At 36.4% G+C, this 15768-nt stretch overlaps 1 protein-coding gene across 1 annotated transcript in view; it reads left to right on the top strand.

Annotated features, from left to right (window-relative positions):
* cngk (cyclic nucleotide-gated potassium channel) overlaps positions 1-15768 on the top strand; it is a 67622-nt gene that overhangs the window by 30373 nt on the left and 21481 nt on the right. The window contains exons 18-27 of the mRNA XM_067375338.1: positions 864-996; positions 1402-1518; positions 2203-2302; positions 2802-2948; positions 5633-5695; positions 6706-6827; positions 6920-6977; positions 7892-8181; positions 14233-14295; positions 15071-15723. Of these exons, the coding sequence (XP_067231439.1) occupies positions 864-996; positions 1402-1518; positions 2203-2302; positions 2802-2948; positions 5633-5695; positions 6706-6827; positions 6920-6977; positions 7892-8181; positions 14233-14295; positions 15071-15723 (1746 nt within the window). The remainder of the gene's footprint in view (positions 1-863; positions 997-1401; positions 1519-2202; positions 2303-2801; positions 2949-5632; positions 5696-6705; positions 6828-6919; positions 6978-7891; positions 8182-14232; positions 14296-15070; positions 15724-15768) is intronic.

Genomic DNA, 15768 nt, shown 5'->3' with positions numbered 1-15768 from the left:
CATCACTGCCATTATCAGAGAACGATCAGACATCACCAAGCGAATGCTGAACGCAGTTGGACATAGTGGTGTTTTAGAGGTAAAAAATTATATAAATACTGTTCGGTAAATCATAATTTCTGTTCTACTGAAGAAACAAAGTCACCTACATCTTGAATGCCCTGGGGGTAAGCAGATAAACATCAAATTTTCATTTTTGGGTGAACTATCCCTTTAACATTTCTCATAATTTACCTGGGTTCAACAATTAATCCTGGCTATTCATGAGCGTTTCACCTCAAATGCTCAAACAGTCTACATTTTATACAACACACTGTATTTCTATGACTGTGAAAATGAGGCACGCGATTTGGTGTTTGTTGCTAATCATATAGATGTAACTTTCTAACACTGCATCATTTCACGCTGCACACGCTGTACATCACAATGCGGGGTTAACATTTCAAAAGCAGTGCTAACCCTGCTTCTAAATTACAAGTGTGAAATGTTCTTTTACCTGAGGATAAAAGCGGGGTTTAGATCCACGATAAACCAGGGTTTAACAGTGTGAAAAGCCCTATAGTGGAGATAGCATCTATTATCTATTAAAGTTAAAAAATAACAACTTTATGACAGTGACTTCCTGAAAGAAATAACACGTACTCTATTAATTATAATTTTGAATATATTTAGCTTATTTTATATCCCAATTAATGTTTTGGTTTAAGCAGATAACACATCATATTCATAACATATATGAAATAGCCAAAATTTTAATTTCCAAGTACTTTTAAGTTCTTGTCACCAAGACAAATGATGCTCACATTGTTAATATGAAACCAAAGTTGACAAAAGCATTAAGAAGCACAATTTTTATATTTCAGGATATGGAGACATCGTTCCTGGCTCTTTGGTTGAACAATGTCTGACAGCAGTTGTTGGTCTTTTTGGCTTGCTGATTCTTAACTATATTGTTAGCCAAATGTCTGCCACATTATCTGGTGAAAATGCTAACAGGTAAATGTTTTTGATTACAGATACTAATTTTAGTCTAGTTCAAAATGCTTTTTTGTGGAGCAAAAGTTCATATAGCATAGTAAAGTATACTGTAGTACAAGGGCAATTTATTGTAATTTCATTGATTGACTGAAATTGGACTATGTTCTGTCCTGTGACAGACAGTTTGGATCACTATGCTGAAATTCTGAGAAAATTAGGTTTTTAAATCACTCAAAACTTTGAATCTTCAGTACCAGTTGCATTTTGCCTTTGTACAGCAATAAAGTTCTTCACTGGTTCTCACTGTAAAATGTTTAATTTTTACAAATACATTCTCTGATAACAAGATTCATTATTATAGCTTAATTTATGCACATATTGATGTTTTTTTCTTTTCTTTTCTTTTTTTTTTTTTTTGCTTAGGGTGAATTTCCAGAATCTTTTTTTAGAAATGCATCACTTCATGGAGCGACATAAAATCAAAGCTTCCCTACAGATCAGAGTCATGAATTATATGAATCTCCTGTGGTCCAAATATCAGTATGCCTCTAATTTGTTTTATAGCACAAACATTAAAACTGTGAGCAACTTGAGCAAAATCTTCTGACTTATAGTCTACATAAAAAGGGCGCATTACCATTAACTAAAATAGACTATGGTTTGATAGATGACCCTTATATGAAGTATTTAACAAGTCCAGTAACTAATAATATGATATAATTATATTTAAGTACAATATTTTTGACTAGACACATTTTATTAAACCACAAACACAACAACATCATAGTGCTTCATCAGTTCTTGACTGGCCCTGATGGTCTGTGAAGAACTTCGCTCAAAACATTTGTTCAAACATTGACTATGTTATATGTGGTCAATGGCACATAATGCACTACATAGGGGATAGAGAGCGATTCATACAGTTGTGATGGTGTATTTTCAGAAGACATTGATTAAACTGCTCATTTTAAATGGATTTCTTTTACAATATCTTTATGAACTTTCTGAAGCATTAGAGTACTTATCACTTTTACTGAAGTGATATTTCATTAGAATATCTGTGCTTTTGATTTAAGTAGATGATTTTAGGAACACAACTTTGACAAATAAGTGACTCTCAGTGTGTGCTGTGTCAAAGGTCATTGCTGCTTACAAACTATTGTCTTATGCCTGGATATGACTAGATTTTTTTTTGAGAAGCCTTGTTTATTTATTTTTCATCAGAGGTGAAGCTTCCCCAAGAGGAAAATTTTTAATGTACGACTTGCCAATTGAACTTCAACAGAATGTCGTAATGGCAGAGAGAGGGGAGCTTCTGTCACAGGTCAGTATTTTTTAAATGATTTCAAAAAGGACTCTGTTATATATATATATATATATATATATATATATATATATATATATATATATATATATATATATATATAGATATAAACATTGTATGGGTTATATATATGCATAGCACATCAAACAAACATTGTTGATGAAATATATGAAATGTATGTGCTATAATGTATAATAATATTGCCTTTATGTTCTCATATCACATTATTTTCATAGCACAAAATGATTTATTTTACGAAACAATCAAAAAATGGCTGGGTCGTATGGGACGTAAAGCCAGCTTTTCCACCTTTTAAACACAAGATGTTGTGTGTTTTAATTATAATAGTGATCATTCCCTAATTTAAACAGAAGTATAGAAACAGCCTTGAATTTCAATCTGGATAATTGATGGGCAAGAATTATTATACTCTTTTGCCAAAGAATATTTGATCAGGAAGGGTTGGTTCATTCAATTTTTTTTCTCTCTCTCTTTATAGATTCCTTACTTCGCAGAAGCTGGAGAGTCATTTATGCTGGACCTTACTTTAACTTCAGTTTTGTACTTTTTTCCTAAAGGGGAAATCATCCAGTACACTAATACTTTCACAAGAGAACTATTTTGCATTCTGAGAGGATCATGTCAGGTGAGCATATAAATTTGATTTTTTTATAAAAATGCATATCTTAGTTTTATATTGGTAGGTTATGAAATTAAATCTAACACAAACCAAAACACATTTTGTACACTAAATTTATAAATAACCACTGATTTGTGCTGATAATTGATAAGAATAACAATAGATCAGGTGATGAAATGTAAAATGTTATGTAAGATATACAAAACTCATTTATTGTTATAATCTGTGCAACAATAGCATCCATTACGAGTTCTTCTCAAATCTGTTCAGGGAATCTCCCACCACTGCACATTCTTGATGTCTCCCTCATTGGTCACACCGAATTCATATCACTTGTACTCTCTACTAATGAGCTTATGAGTTGAATCAGGTTGTGTTAGATGAGGTAAACATCCAAATGTGCAGTGGTGGGAGGTTTCCTGAACAGGTTTGAGAAACACTGGTTGCTCTTTTGACAAGCAAAATAATACATTGGTATTAGCTACATGAAAAAAAGCTACATGACATTACTTACTAGTGAGGTGGTAATATTGCTGTTTTTGATGCAGGTAAACATTTGATGCCACGTTCACACAGCAGCAGAATATGGTTGTCAGTCTTGTATTTAAGTCCTTAATACGGTTATGTTCTCACACAGTATGGTTATTTACGGGTTATTCACTGTTCTCCACCGGAGCGGCTCCCGTCAGTTTTGTGTTAAATTTTCCAAATTCAAATGCCGCCTCATGTACGAGATGTCGCAAAGGACGTAACATGTGTGTGCAATGGTTAAAGACAATGGTTGAGACATTTCAGACTCAAACCTGTAAGTAAATACGGTTGTCAATCCCAAAAACTGTGAACGTGGCCATAGTTTCACTAGTAGTATAGATTCTGCCAAAGGCTCAGATAATTCACACTCTTAAACTCTCTAGCTCTAGCTTTAAAATGACATTAATTATCTCTAAAATTACACTTTGGAATAGCAACGGAGGCTTGGGATGAAATGTGTCAGAAATTAGTTCTACCCACAAGGACATATATTATTGAAAAATAATGCACATCCAAGATGTAACAGCATTACCCCTCAGGTGTGCCCGTCATCAATTATTTCTTTACATTTATGGAAAGCGTAATTACAGATGGTACTCAACCAGAATACGTTTTTTGCCATCATGGGTACATGGGAGGGAAATGCATTTCTGCTCTTGGCTGCCAGTCCATTTTAGAATTAAAATTACAAATTTGACTTGTGTGCATATCTTTAAATAATCAGACTGCCCCTCATTTTGCAAATTTACTGACTCCATATAACCCCTTCAGACGTTGAGATCAGAAAATCAAAAACAGCTCGTAGTGCCCAGGACTATATTAAAACCTCAGTAATTAGCCCTTCAGGCTACAACTTTCGATGTTGCTGCTCCAAAGGGAGGAAAAAGAGAGAAGGGTATAACTCAGTGTGCCCAGTAACTCTCATCACTCCGACTCTAAACCCCAAGGGAGCCTTAGAGGTCTGTGGGAAATATAACTTGACAATACTTTGATGTTTTGTTCTGCAAAGTAAACTGCACACAAACGTTCTTATCCAGCTACTTATTAGAGACATACGTTTTAAAAAATAAACATAACTGCTTCGAAATTCATATCTTCGGTATGGGTGTGTGTTTACCACAGACCTAAATTTTAACTTGAAAACCCCATTATAAAACCTCATAAGAAAATCTGCAGCGAATTAGTATTTCAGGTTCTGACGTCATACCTGCACCACTCTATTAATCATTCACTTTTGTTGAAACATGAGGACGTTTTATTGGGCTAATTCATTGCTGAGTTTTAATTTCATTGCTTTAGTTAAATTGTGGATACCTTTTAGCCTACTTTTTTATTTCTTCATTTTTCAAATCATAAGAACAAATTAATTGGTATTATGTTCTCACGTTTTAACTAATAGGCTATATAAACGATTTAATAAAGATGATCAACAATTTCTTAATTCATGAACACTATAATTTTTTTGCATGTTATCTCTGTGTTGTACAGATAACGAATATGCATGACCTGAGTGAATTTTTAAATGTAGTTTCAAACATTTTATTTTCAAATGATTTGGTCACAGTAATTTGGTCAGGAAATCATGTGTTAGAAAACTTGGCTATATCACTCCCATTCAGAGTAATCCACCTGTTCTATCGTTTTATTTGTAATGCACACCTTATCTGGCTAGTACTATACAGTAAGCAGACTTAAAAGTAAGCACACTTCATGCACTGCTGTCACTGCAATATTTCACTGCAACAGAAGTCAAATAGCTGGAGCATTAAGCATTTATATGATAAATATATGAGATTAAATATTGCAATGCTATATTATTATTGGTATTATTATTATTACTACCAGTAAATTATTTAATTATTTTATATTAATTTACAAGTAAAAATGTAAGAATTACAGCCTTACTGAGCAATGTTGCAAACTGTCCCTTTGTGCCACCTGGTGGTGATTTCATAAACAAATGTCACATGTGACAGGGTTTTATTTAATGGTGTTGTGACTGTGGTACCCATGGCGGCAATAGGCATTTTGGTTGACTACTGAAATGGACAATAAAACTCTGTAACACCCGTAAGAAAAAATAACTAAAAATACAGCTTATAATTTCATTATTTAATCATTGTTGAGTAATAATTTACATTTTTATATGTATTTTATAGTGTTTGAATGATGACCTTTCAGAAGTTGTTGGTTATTATCACAAAGGAATGTATTTTGGAGAGGTAATATTTAAAAATTTTGTTTAGTTTAATATCAATGACACAGTAAAAAATGTCTGATATGAAAGGGAACCGGCGTAAGCTTGGTTCCTTTAATGAAGGAATGTCATGTTTTGCAGCTTGGCCACTTCACTGACTTTTTGCTGTGATAGTATTCACTCCATCAGCAGAAATTCTGTAGGGGTGGGGCTTAAACACCATCTGCCAATAAATTGCAGTTATTTTATTCAGGCTTCAGAGGTTGTATGTATAAAATAGCACTTTCCACACCACAGCTACAACAATAACAATATAGAGGAACAATATTGTTGGGATCAGTTTCAGAATTATTTTTTTCCAGCTGTTGAATGATAAAACACTGTCAGCCAATCAGAATCCATTCTAATTTGAGGGCTAGCTCATTTAAAATGGCAGACAACATTGCGGAGAAGTTAATTGCCAAGGTCCAGAAAAAGCCACCACTGTTTGACAAATCAAACCTTCTTTTCAAGGATACTTTAAAGAAATTGGATGTATGGAAAACAATCGGTCAAACCCTAGGAATAAATGGTGAGAAGTATTGATGATGAGATCATTATGCCAGGCTAGCAAACAGTGTAGCATAAAATTACCCCAGGTATCCATCGCTAGTTTCAACAACATTGTCTTGCTTCCTTTGAAGTTGCAGTGAAAAAGACTAGGCATTGTTTTTATTCCACTATATTAACTTTGTCAGCTAAATTCATTGTTAGATTAGATCGATTACACTAGCTATTCACTCAAAACATGGCATGCAGTGGATACCTGCTGGTTAAAGCCATGTAAATGCAACAATAGCAGCAAAAACACATTGTACACACTTTGAAACTACAACGCATGAGCTTAGAATAAGCAGACTGTTATTGTTCTTTGGTGTGGACGCAAATATAGTTATCATAATAGTTATCGTTCATAGTGTGAAGGGGCCTTAAGAGTGTCTTGTTCTCTTGCTTAGAGAACCTTGGTTATTATCAAATTCTCTTTTTTTTCTGCAGGAAGGTTTTTTGTTTGGAAAAAAAACCACATTGACAGTACAGGCTAAGACATGCTGTGAAATTGTAGTAATTGATTTTGACAAGGTCAGAGTACTTCTTGAGAAATATCCCCTTTTTAAAAGGTATGTTTTATAAACTCAAACAATTTAAATATTAGAGTAAAATCTCTGTTTACATTAAAGAATATTTTATTAGGAAATTGTCAATCCTTTAGGCAAATTGAAGAATTCCGATCAAAATGCTCCAAGAAATTGATGGAGACTGCAGCGAAAGTACTGAAAAGGCAATTCAAACACCAAGAATCTGATGCTGTGGAGAATCAAAAAGCCCCACTGACATTTCATGGCTGTAGATACTCCAAGAAATCAAAATGCTGTGAGTATTTTGAGAGATAACTCTTTATGTTTTGCTTTTTTGCTTTATTATTTTACTTCAGTAACTAATTACCCTAGAGTATATATCTTCTGAATCTGAACACTTTCCTATTGTTATAAATCAGTGATTCTGACTAAACTAATCTTCATAATATTAATTTGGGCTTCACTGTAGTTAATGAATTTAGATACTTTTTGATTTGTGACTAATGCTTGCAAACACAGCTGACCGAAAGCTGACAAGTTGTAGTAATGTTGCCACTGGGTTGGTGCGTCAGATGGTGGGTGGAGGAAGGGTGTATTGTTTTAAACTGTCAGTGAGATTGACCCAGCCACTAACCCAATGGCTGGGTAACAAAAACTAACATGGAAAAAAATATAACCTGTCATGCACAGTACAAAAAACAAAACAAAACAAAAACAAAAACAAAAAAAAAAAACCCCAAAGACCAGGAAGAGAATCAAAAACAAGACTTGGGAAAACCAGGATACAAGGCTCAGGGAAGCAGTACAAACAGACATAAGACCTAACGAAGAGTGACTGAGTGAACCAGTATAGTCTAGAATAGAAAGTATAGACAGAGCTAATGATCTAATGTGAAACAGCTGTGGACAATCAGAGGATGGAGGGCCAGGTCCATTAAGTGGAGGAGGGCCAGGTCCATTAAGTGGAAGAGGGCCTGAAGACTGAGGCAGAGCAGACGGCCAGGGTGGAGCAGGCAGCCAGGGTAGAGTAGACCAGGTAGATGACTAAGGTGGCACAGGCTGTGCAGGTGTCCAGGGTGGTGTAGGCTGTGCAAGTGGTCTTTTAGATGGGCTTGAAGACCCCCACGGCAGAGCAGAAGACCACCACAGCAGCACAGACGGGCCTAAAGACCCCCACGGTGGAGCAGATGACCACCACAGCAGTGCAGACTGGCTTGAAGACCCCCACAGCAGGGCAGACGACCACTACAGCAGTGCAGATGGGCCTGAAGACCCACACGGCAGAGCAGACGGGACTGAAGTCCACCAAGGCATTGCTGAGGACCACCAAGGTGGGGCAGGAACTGGAGTCCACCACGGCTGAGCAGGTGGAACTGAAACATGAAGCACAGAGAGGGTAGCATTGGCCACTAGGGCCATAACAGGACTGGCAGGGGGCTCAGGAAAGCCCTCCAGGGCTCTGACTGGAATGTCCTCTCTGGTTGTGTTGAGGCAGGCAGACAGTTCTGAAACTCTGGAGCAGACTCATGGGATGTAGCGGGCTCTGGAGCAGACTGATGTGCTGGAGGCAGCTCTGGAATGGATTCATGGGACGAGTGGGTTCAGGGACTGGAGCCGATGGCCACCAAATGTCTTTGAATTTCTGAGGGCTCAGGCATGGCGGCCATCTTTTCCGAAGACACCAGCTTGGTGGTCACGATGGAACCAGTGCCCAAGGAAGTCGACCGGAAGTTGAAGTCGGCCGCGTGCCGCCATCTTGTAGCAGAACTTCACTTGCGTTAGCATCCCATTGACTCCCATTCATTTTGGCGTCACTTTGACAGCGAATAACTTTACATCTGAGGTGTTTAAAGACTCCATTTGTCCATAATTTATTTCTAAACATACACGACAATGTATAAAGGGCTCCATTACCTTCTATGTTACATTATGGCCCCGTAGAAACAGTTTTTGTAAAAATAGGCTAACGATTGCGTCATAACCACTCGACTCTCTGTCGCACAGTAGAGAAATTACCGTACAGACAGGAGGAGAAGCTCGCAGGCAATAGTATGCATTAACTTAATATGGCGTACTGGCGTTACATTTTAAAATACTATACAAATTAATTAATCAGAATACTTACTTCTGCTCACTCACGCCAAAGAACTCTCCGCTCAAGCTCGCCGTCTCTGCAAGATTAACGATGGCAGTTTTCATGCACAGCTACTAGGAGAATTACATCTGTCAGACAGGTTGCTGACGTCATCAAGCTTAGTTTGAGTCTGCGCGTCAGAAACAGAAGTGCTAAAAATGGGCTTCACTTGTCTCAATTGAGTTCCAATGGGGTTGCTGTGTCCATTTCTTTTACTGTCTATGGATGGAACAAGACTCAGGAGTGGCGGCCATCTTGTCTGAATATTCTGACATGACAGCCATCTTGATCGGGGACTGTGGTATAACAGCCATGTTGTGAACTGACTTGACTGTGGTGGGCCAAGCCCTGTGGCCATTGGAGCTTGATGCATGATGGTGCTTCCCTCCTAAAAAAAAAAAAAAAAAAAAAAAATCCTCCTTAACCTCCCCGACAGTGAAGGAGGATCTGATTAGCTGGAGGGCAAAATCTAGGAACTCACTCAGTGATTCTCGAGGACCATCATGAAACAGTGTGGATTGCAATGGGTTGTTGAGTCCATAACAAAAAAAGTCAATGAAAGCATAGTCTGCAAGGTTATTGGAATTGGCAATACCTAAGAAGTTCTGAATGTGGTCCTCGAGCGAGTGAGTTCCCTGATGAAGGTGGACAAGTTGTACTGCTGGATCCATTGTTGGTTAGGTCTTCTGTCATACACTTCTCTAAGATACAAATAGTTGAGGATCCAATTTCAGTCTTTATTTAGAGGGTAATCCTAAACAGGTAAAGGTCAAACACAGGAGAGCAATCCAAACCATAACTGAGATAAGGGCAGATGTAAACTATAAAAATCCAAAAGACCAGGCAGAGAATCAAAAACAAGACTTGGGAAAACCAGGCTACAAGGCTCAGGGAAGCAGTACAAACAGTACTGTTTGTGTAAGACCTAACAAAAAGTGACTGAGTGAACCAGGCTTTTATAGACAGAGCTAATGTGAAACAGCTGTGGACAATCAGTGATAATGAAACCAGGCAGAGGATGATGGGAAATGAAGTACATTGCTGAGTGGCAGTAGTCTGGGGTGGAGTGCCCTCTAGTGGACAACCAAGGCAATCGTGACATAACCCATGGTTATTAAAAAAATAAACATTTTGTTGTGAAAAGGCTGTAAGGATTTGAAACCAACCAATGCCGAACCCTTATCTTATTTTACCTACTGAGAATTTACATATAAATATATTTCTAGATGTGGAGGACTTTGGAAACATTCCAATATATGCTGGATCAGAGGTGGAGACCATTGAAATGAAACGGTTCAAAGATCGGCCAAAGTAAGCATTTATTTTGGTGATGTGAAAATGTATACAGTGCCATCATGTACAACTGTTAATAACTTGCCTTTTATGTGAATGATACACATGACAGGAAGTCCACAAACATATATATATATATATATATATATATATATATATACACACAAACACACACACACATATATATATATATATATATATATATATATTAGGGCTGTCAATGTTAACGCATTAACGCATGCAATTAATTAAAAGTCCTTAATACGTTTAAATAATTTGACGCATTTAACGCAAAAAAAATTATGGAAGTATGTGAAATTGCGTCATAACATCATTTACGTCACGCAGTTAAATGATCTTAAAGTCCATGCTGATTATATCAGAGATGGCAGAGAGAATTATTCATTCCAGCATCTGTTTCGCTTTAAAACACGAACTCTCTGAACATATTCTGTCATTGTATCTGAAGAGCGTGAGCCTTCCCGCATCGCTGTTCCTGTCTGAACGGAACATCGAAACATCCCACCTCTGTATGGCCAGATGATATGAAAACTATGTTTCTCGGCTGGATAAAGCTAACTAGCTTCTTGCTATGAAAGTTTTGATGAATAAGGATTGCAATCAAAGTAAAGACGATTGCACAGAACCTGGAGCGGTACCCAGCTCCAGGTACGAGGCTCACTGCAAACTTTGAAGAAAAAAAAAAATCAGTTAGAGAGTCTGGGTGTGAAGTGGTGTAAAGGCGCTGGAGTCACACGCCAGAGTGGAGAAACACAAGCTAGCCGCAAAATCCCTTCAGCGGACTCGGCCAATTAGCCTCACCACTGCCGTCGTCCTCAATGCCTGGTCCCTCCGGTCTCCAGCGCAATATCATCACAGCTCCGTAGAACAACCTTCGGGGTACTTCACTCTTAGCCCGGATTTTATATTTACTTAAAAATATAATTACAATATACTTAAAATATTTAAGTTTGGTTATAAAATATAAGTAAATTCTACTAATTTGTGGGTGTATTTGAATGTGTTAATAAATGTAAGTTAAATGCACTTGAATTATGAAGTTTTTCTCCTGACCACGCCTCCTTCACACTGGTTTGCGGCAGGTAATGACGCCATTTTGTCGTGGTGTGTATGAATTCAAGGAGCTGTTGATGAGCAGTTGGAACATTTGTTTTGGCTGTTCTACAGACATTTTTTCCTAACATTTACCTTTTTATAGTTTTTCACCAAAGGAGAAAATCACAATTTTTAAGTTACCATCATCGAGGGTCAGGGTTTGTTTTAGTTGAGCTCTTGACCCTTAACTTTTTAATATTAGATTTTGTTTGGGCAGTTTTAACTGCATTAAAACCAACCAAACAAGCAAAGTTAAAAGATGATCAGGTGGTGTTGGTTATGTTTTCACATAATCATTATTTGATCTGAATCACTGAACTCATTTAGAGCCCAATCTCTAAGTTAGATTTACATTATTGATTACAGAAGCACTGTGATTCTACAGCGGAGGATCAACTTCTACAATACAACTTTTTTTTTTTTTTTTTAAAGTTGTCCTTATTACAAAAAAATATATATATATATTTTAGGCACACACAGACATCAAGAATCAGTCTGTGAATCTCAATGACGGTGACAAGCAACATGTTCTGATAAACAGATCAACTCTGAACATTAGAAAACAAGCTACTAAAAAGTCACAGAAAAACAGCAAAATTTAAATAGTGAGAATAAAGAAAATTACTAAGACAATTCAGCTCATAATTTATTCATGCAGCAATGCATGATGGGAGGCATGGATGAATTTTGATTGGTGGCAAGTTAACTTGCTTAGTACATTGAACTTAAATATACTAGTTGTAATAACTACAAAATAATTAATATTACAAAACATTTTAAGTTAAATGAACTTGAATTATTAAGTTCACATTACTTAATCATTACTTAATTTTTTTAGGGCAACCAGTTTCCTCAAATTTTTTAAGTAAATTCAACTTATCCGGGCTAACAGTGTTTTGGAGCGACTGACACATCGAAAGCTGAGGTGCTTTGGATACTACACACGGCGACTAAACAAACACCACTCATTTAATAGCAACAGTGAGATTAGCGATCTCTTTCAAGTGATGTTCCCTGATTCAGTAATCGCGAAGCTGTTCTCTTGCGGGCCCAACAAGATCGCTTATGGCGAGATTTGGATTGGGGGAGTTTACAAAGAAGGAATTGATTCGTACTCCTACCGGGCCGTATGTCGTAACGTTCAATGAAAGCCAAAATCAGACCACCAGGACCATTGTTCTGGAACAATGGAATTGTTAAGTCGAGGTACCTGGGCTCACAGTTTATGGACAGTGCGGGACACACACACACACAAACAGGCGCACCTATCTTAGTGGGGTCTCTCCATAGGCGTAATGGTTTTTATACTGTACAAACCATACTTCCTATCCCCCTACCCTACCCCTAAACCTAACCATCACAGGAACCATTCTGCATTTTTACATTTTCAAAAATACATCTTTTAGTATGTTTATTAATCCATTTCCCTCGTGGGGACCGCTGGCTGGACCCCACAATGTAGGTGATCTCAGGTTTTTATTACATTGTGGGGCCATTTGGTCCCCACGATGTAATATAAACAAGAACACACACACACACACACACACACACACACATATATATCAGATAATCCATGTTAGATAGATACTCTAATTATCCCGAGGTAAGTATCTATCTATCTATCTAAAATGGATTATCTGGTGTGAGTGTGTGTGTGTGTGCTACATTGGTTGTCACATGGGTTGGAGTAGCCTGTTCAATCTTTATTAGGCTATTAATATGCTGTTTTGTAATGTAAATAAATATGAGATGAAATCTATTCTATTTGATGGCAAGTTTGTTTTAGCCTATTTTCATTTTGGGCCTAAGGTTTTGGGCATTTGGCACATTGATGTGTGTGGAAGGTTACTAATGTGATTGCTTTATCTGTAAATTAAATTAATGCTTTTTCAATGACTGAATTCATTGAAATAAAATGATTTTTTTCAGAATTTCTTTGATTTTAATATTTTTTGGTAATGCGTCGTGTAGGTCTTAAATTTCAATCTTTATGGTCTTAAAATGTCTTAAAAAGGTCTTAAATTTGACTTACTGAAACCTGCATAAACCCTGTGTGCAGCTACACTTGGTCGCGGCGCGCCGCTACTTCATGAAAACTGAATCTGGATCTGGACCAGAGCAAAGCGTCATTATCGTCAAATATCAAAATAAACACTGTTATCAGTGTCTAAAATGCTAAATAAAATTTACAAATTTAAGTTATAACAGTTGTTATTTCTGTATACAGTAAAAACAGCTTGTGAACATTAAAATATTAAATTCAGTAATGTTAAAAAATAATTGTTAAATGCGTTTTATATTTATCTTCTTATATTTGTTTTATTTTTGTAATGTAATGTGCTTTTGTAAAGTCATAATTCTGTTAGCCTATAACAGGCATATTGTTTTAAACTGCTTTTACAATGGTTACCATTAATCGTGTAAAAGGTTTTTTAGTGAATTGTATTAAAACCAGAGCAAAAATCATAATAATAAAACTAAATCATAATTATTAATGTAATAATAGCCTTTTTTTTAATTTTATTTTTAAGGGTGCTTTAGTGCATCTAAATTTACCTTGAAAAAAGCAGAAAAATACAGTTTTGTGATCACACTTCAATCTGATGGTTTACTTTGCTGGATATAGGCAATGATGGCAAAATGGACGTGTTAAATAAGATAAATGGTGTATGCTTAATTTCACGATAAGTGTGTGATTAATCGCGATTAAGATATATATATATATATATATATATATATATATATATATATATATATATATATATATATATATATATATATATTTATAAAAATATATATTCATTTCATTGCATTTAACATGAAAATGAAAATTCTGTCATGAGTGCGAGGAAATGGTGTGGGTGAACTATTTCTTTTTTCTGAACTATGTTTTTGTCTCTACAGAAATTTAATGGAACACATTATATATTTCTTCTTGAGGACATGCCCATCCATTTTCTTAATGAGGTAAATGCAGTGCTACTGTGATGTTTTAATTATACTGATAAAGTTAAAATGTTCTCTAAAAAATGATGACCTCACATCAGGAAGAAACCTCAAAAACTTGGAAGCTTTGTGCGATTTTTACGTCACTCGAGATCAACATTCATCATGATTCTGCACTGATGGGAGTCTGTTCAAAGATTTTACATACCCAATGTTATCAAGACAGTTACGAAAGACCTGTAGTCAGTAGAAGGGCAGTGATGAGTATTACAGAGTCAGCTCTATAATTCAAGCAAAACATGAGGGCTTGTATCATAAAAGTTTCACAACTCTTTTCACGTCATTGTCTTTATTTTTCATATTGCCTGAACATAATTTTGCTGGCTTACGCAGTAGATCACACTATAAATAAATGCATTATCACTTACTATAATGCCCTCCGTGTTTACTTCTGTATGACAGTGCACTGTGTGTTGCCAAGTTTTTACTGTTACCGCGGGTTGTTTTTTTCAACTCTGTGGGTTGAAGCGACCACGTTAACGTGATGCGTAACCCCCGGAACGCGATTCCTACCTGGGTACCCCAAGGAACTTGATTAGGCTAGTTTTGGACTAGTTTTGAGAAGTAATTGAGTGTATTTTGTGGTAAAAACCTGGCAACCCCGTTTGTATCGTTCTTTTGCGTATGCAGGTCAGTTCAGAACCATGATCTGTTCACATTGGAAATATCCTAATTTAGTAAGCATCACAGTACTTCCTGTCTTCATTCATTTATTCATTCATTCATTTTGTTGCAGGAGTTCCATTCTGCCCAGCAGCGAATTTTATGTTAGATGGGAGTTTTTCCGGAGCATGATAGCTGTCACCGTCAGCATCATTTCCTCATTGCTTTTTACATTTCTACACTTCAGAATGGAGCTGTGGATTGTTTCTTACATACTTGGATTGTTTTGTTGGGTGGACATCTATCTCCGCATGCATTTTGCTTTCTATGAAGGCAATGATCTCAAAGCTGACACTGTGGAAACAGCACATCATTATATCAAAACCGGGTTCCTTATGGATTTCATAACCTGCTTTCCTTGGGAACTTGTGGGTTGGATTATGATTTCACCATTTAGTGAGAATGGATTTTATGCCAATAATGAAGCACTGCATCTTTATGCATGCTTAAGGATTCCACATATTTTTCAGTTATATCGCATTCCCTTTGTATTTTCATTCTTGCAGGCTAACATTGCGTCAGAAACAAACATTGTTTGTTTTTTTAAGTTGTTCTTATATTTAACTCTTTTTGTGCACTTCAGCACTTGTCTTGTCTTTGCAAGTGCATGCCCTTTAGCAGACTTTTATGGAAACACGAGTAATTATTTATTACCAGTGATAAAGCACAACTGTACACCATTGTCCTGGGTGACACACTTGGACACCTCATTTGATGTTCAATTTGGTAAGTGTTGTTCTTCAGACCTTTAACAATTGAAACTAATACATA

This window comes from Chanodichthys erythropterus, chromosome 22, assembly GCF_024489055.1.
Source record: "Chanodichthys erythropterus isolate Z2021 chromosome 22, ASM2448905v1, whole genome shotgun sequence".
Taxonomy (NCBI): Eukaryota; Metazoa; Chordata; class Actinopteri; order Cypriniformes; family Xenocyprididae; genus Chanodichthys; species Chanodichthys erythropterus.
Note: the sequence above shows the minus strand (reverse complement) of the source record. Positions and strands in the feature narration are given on the sequence as shown.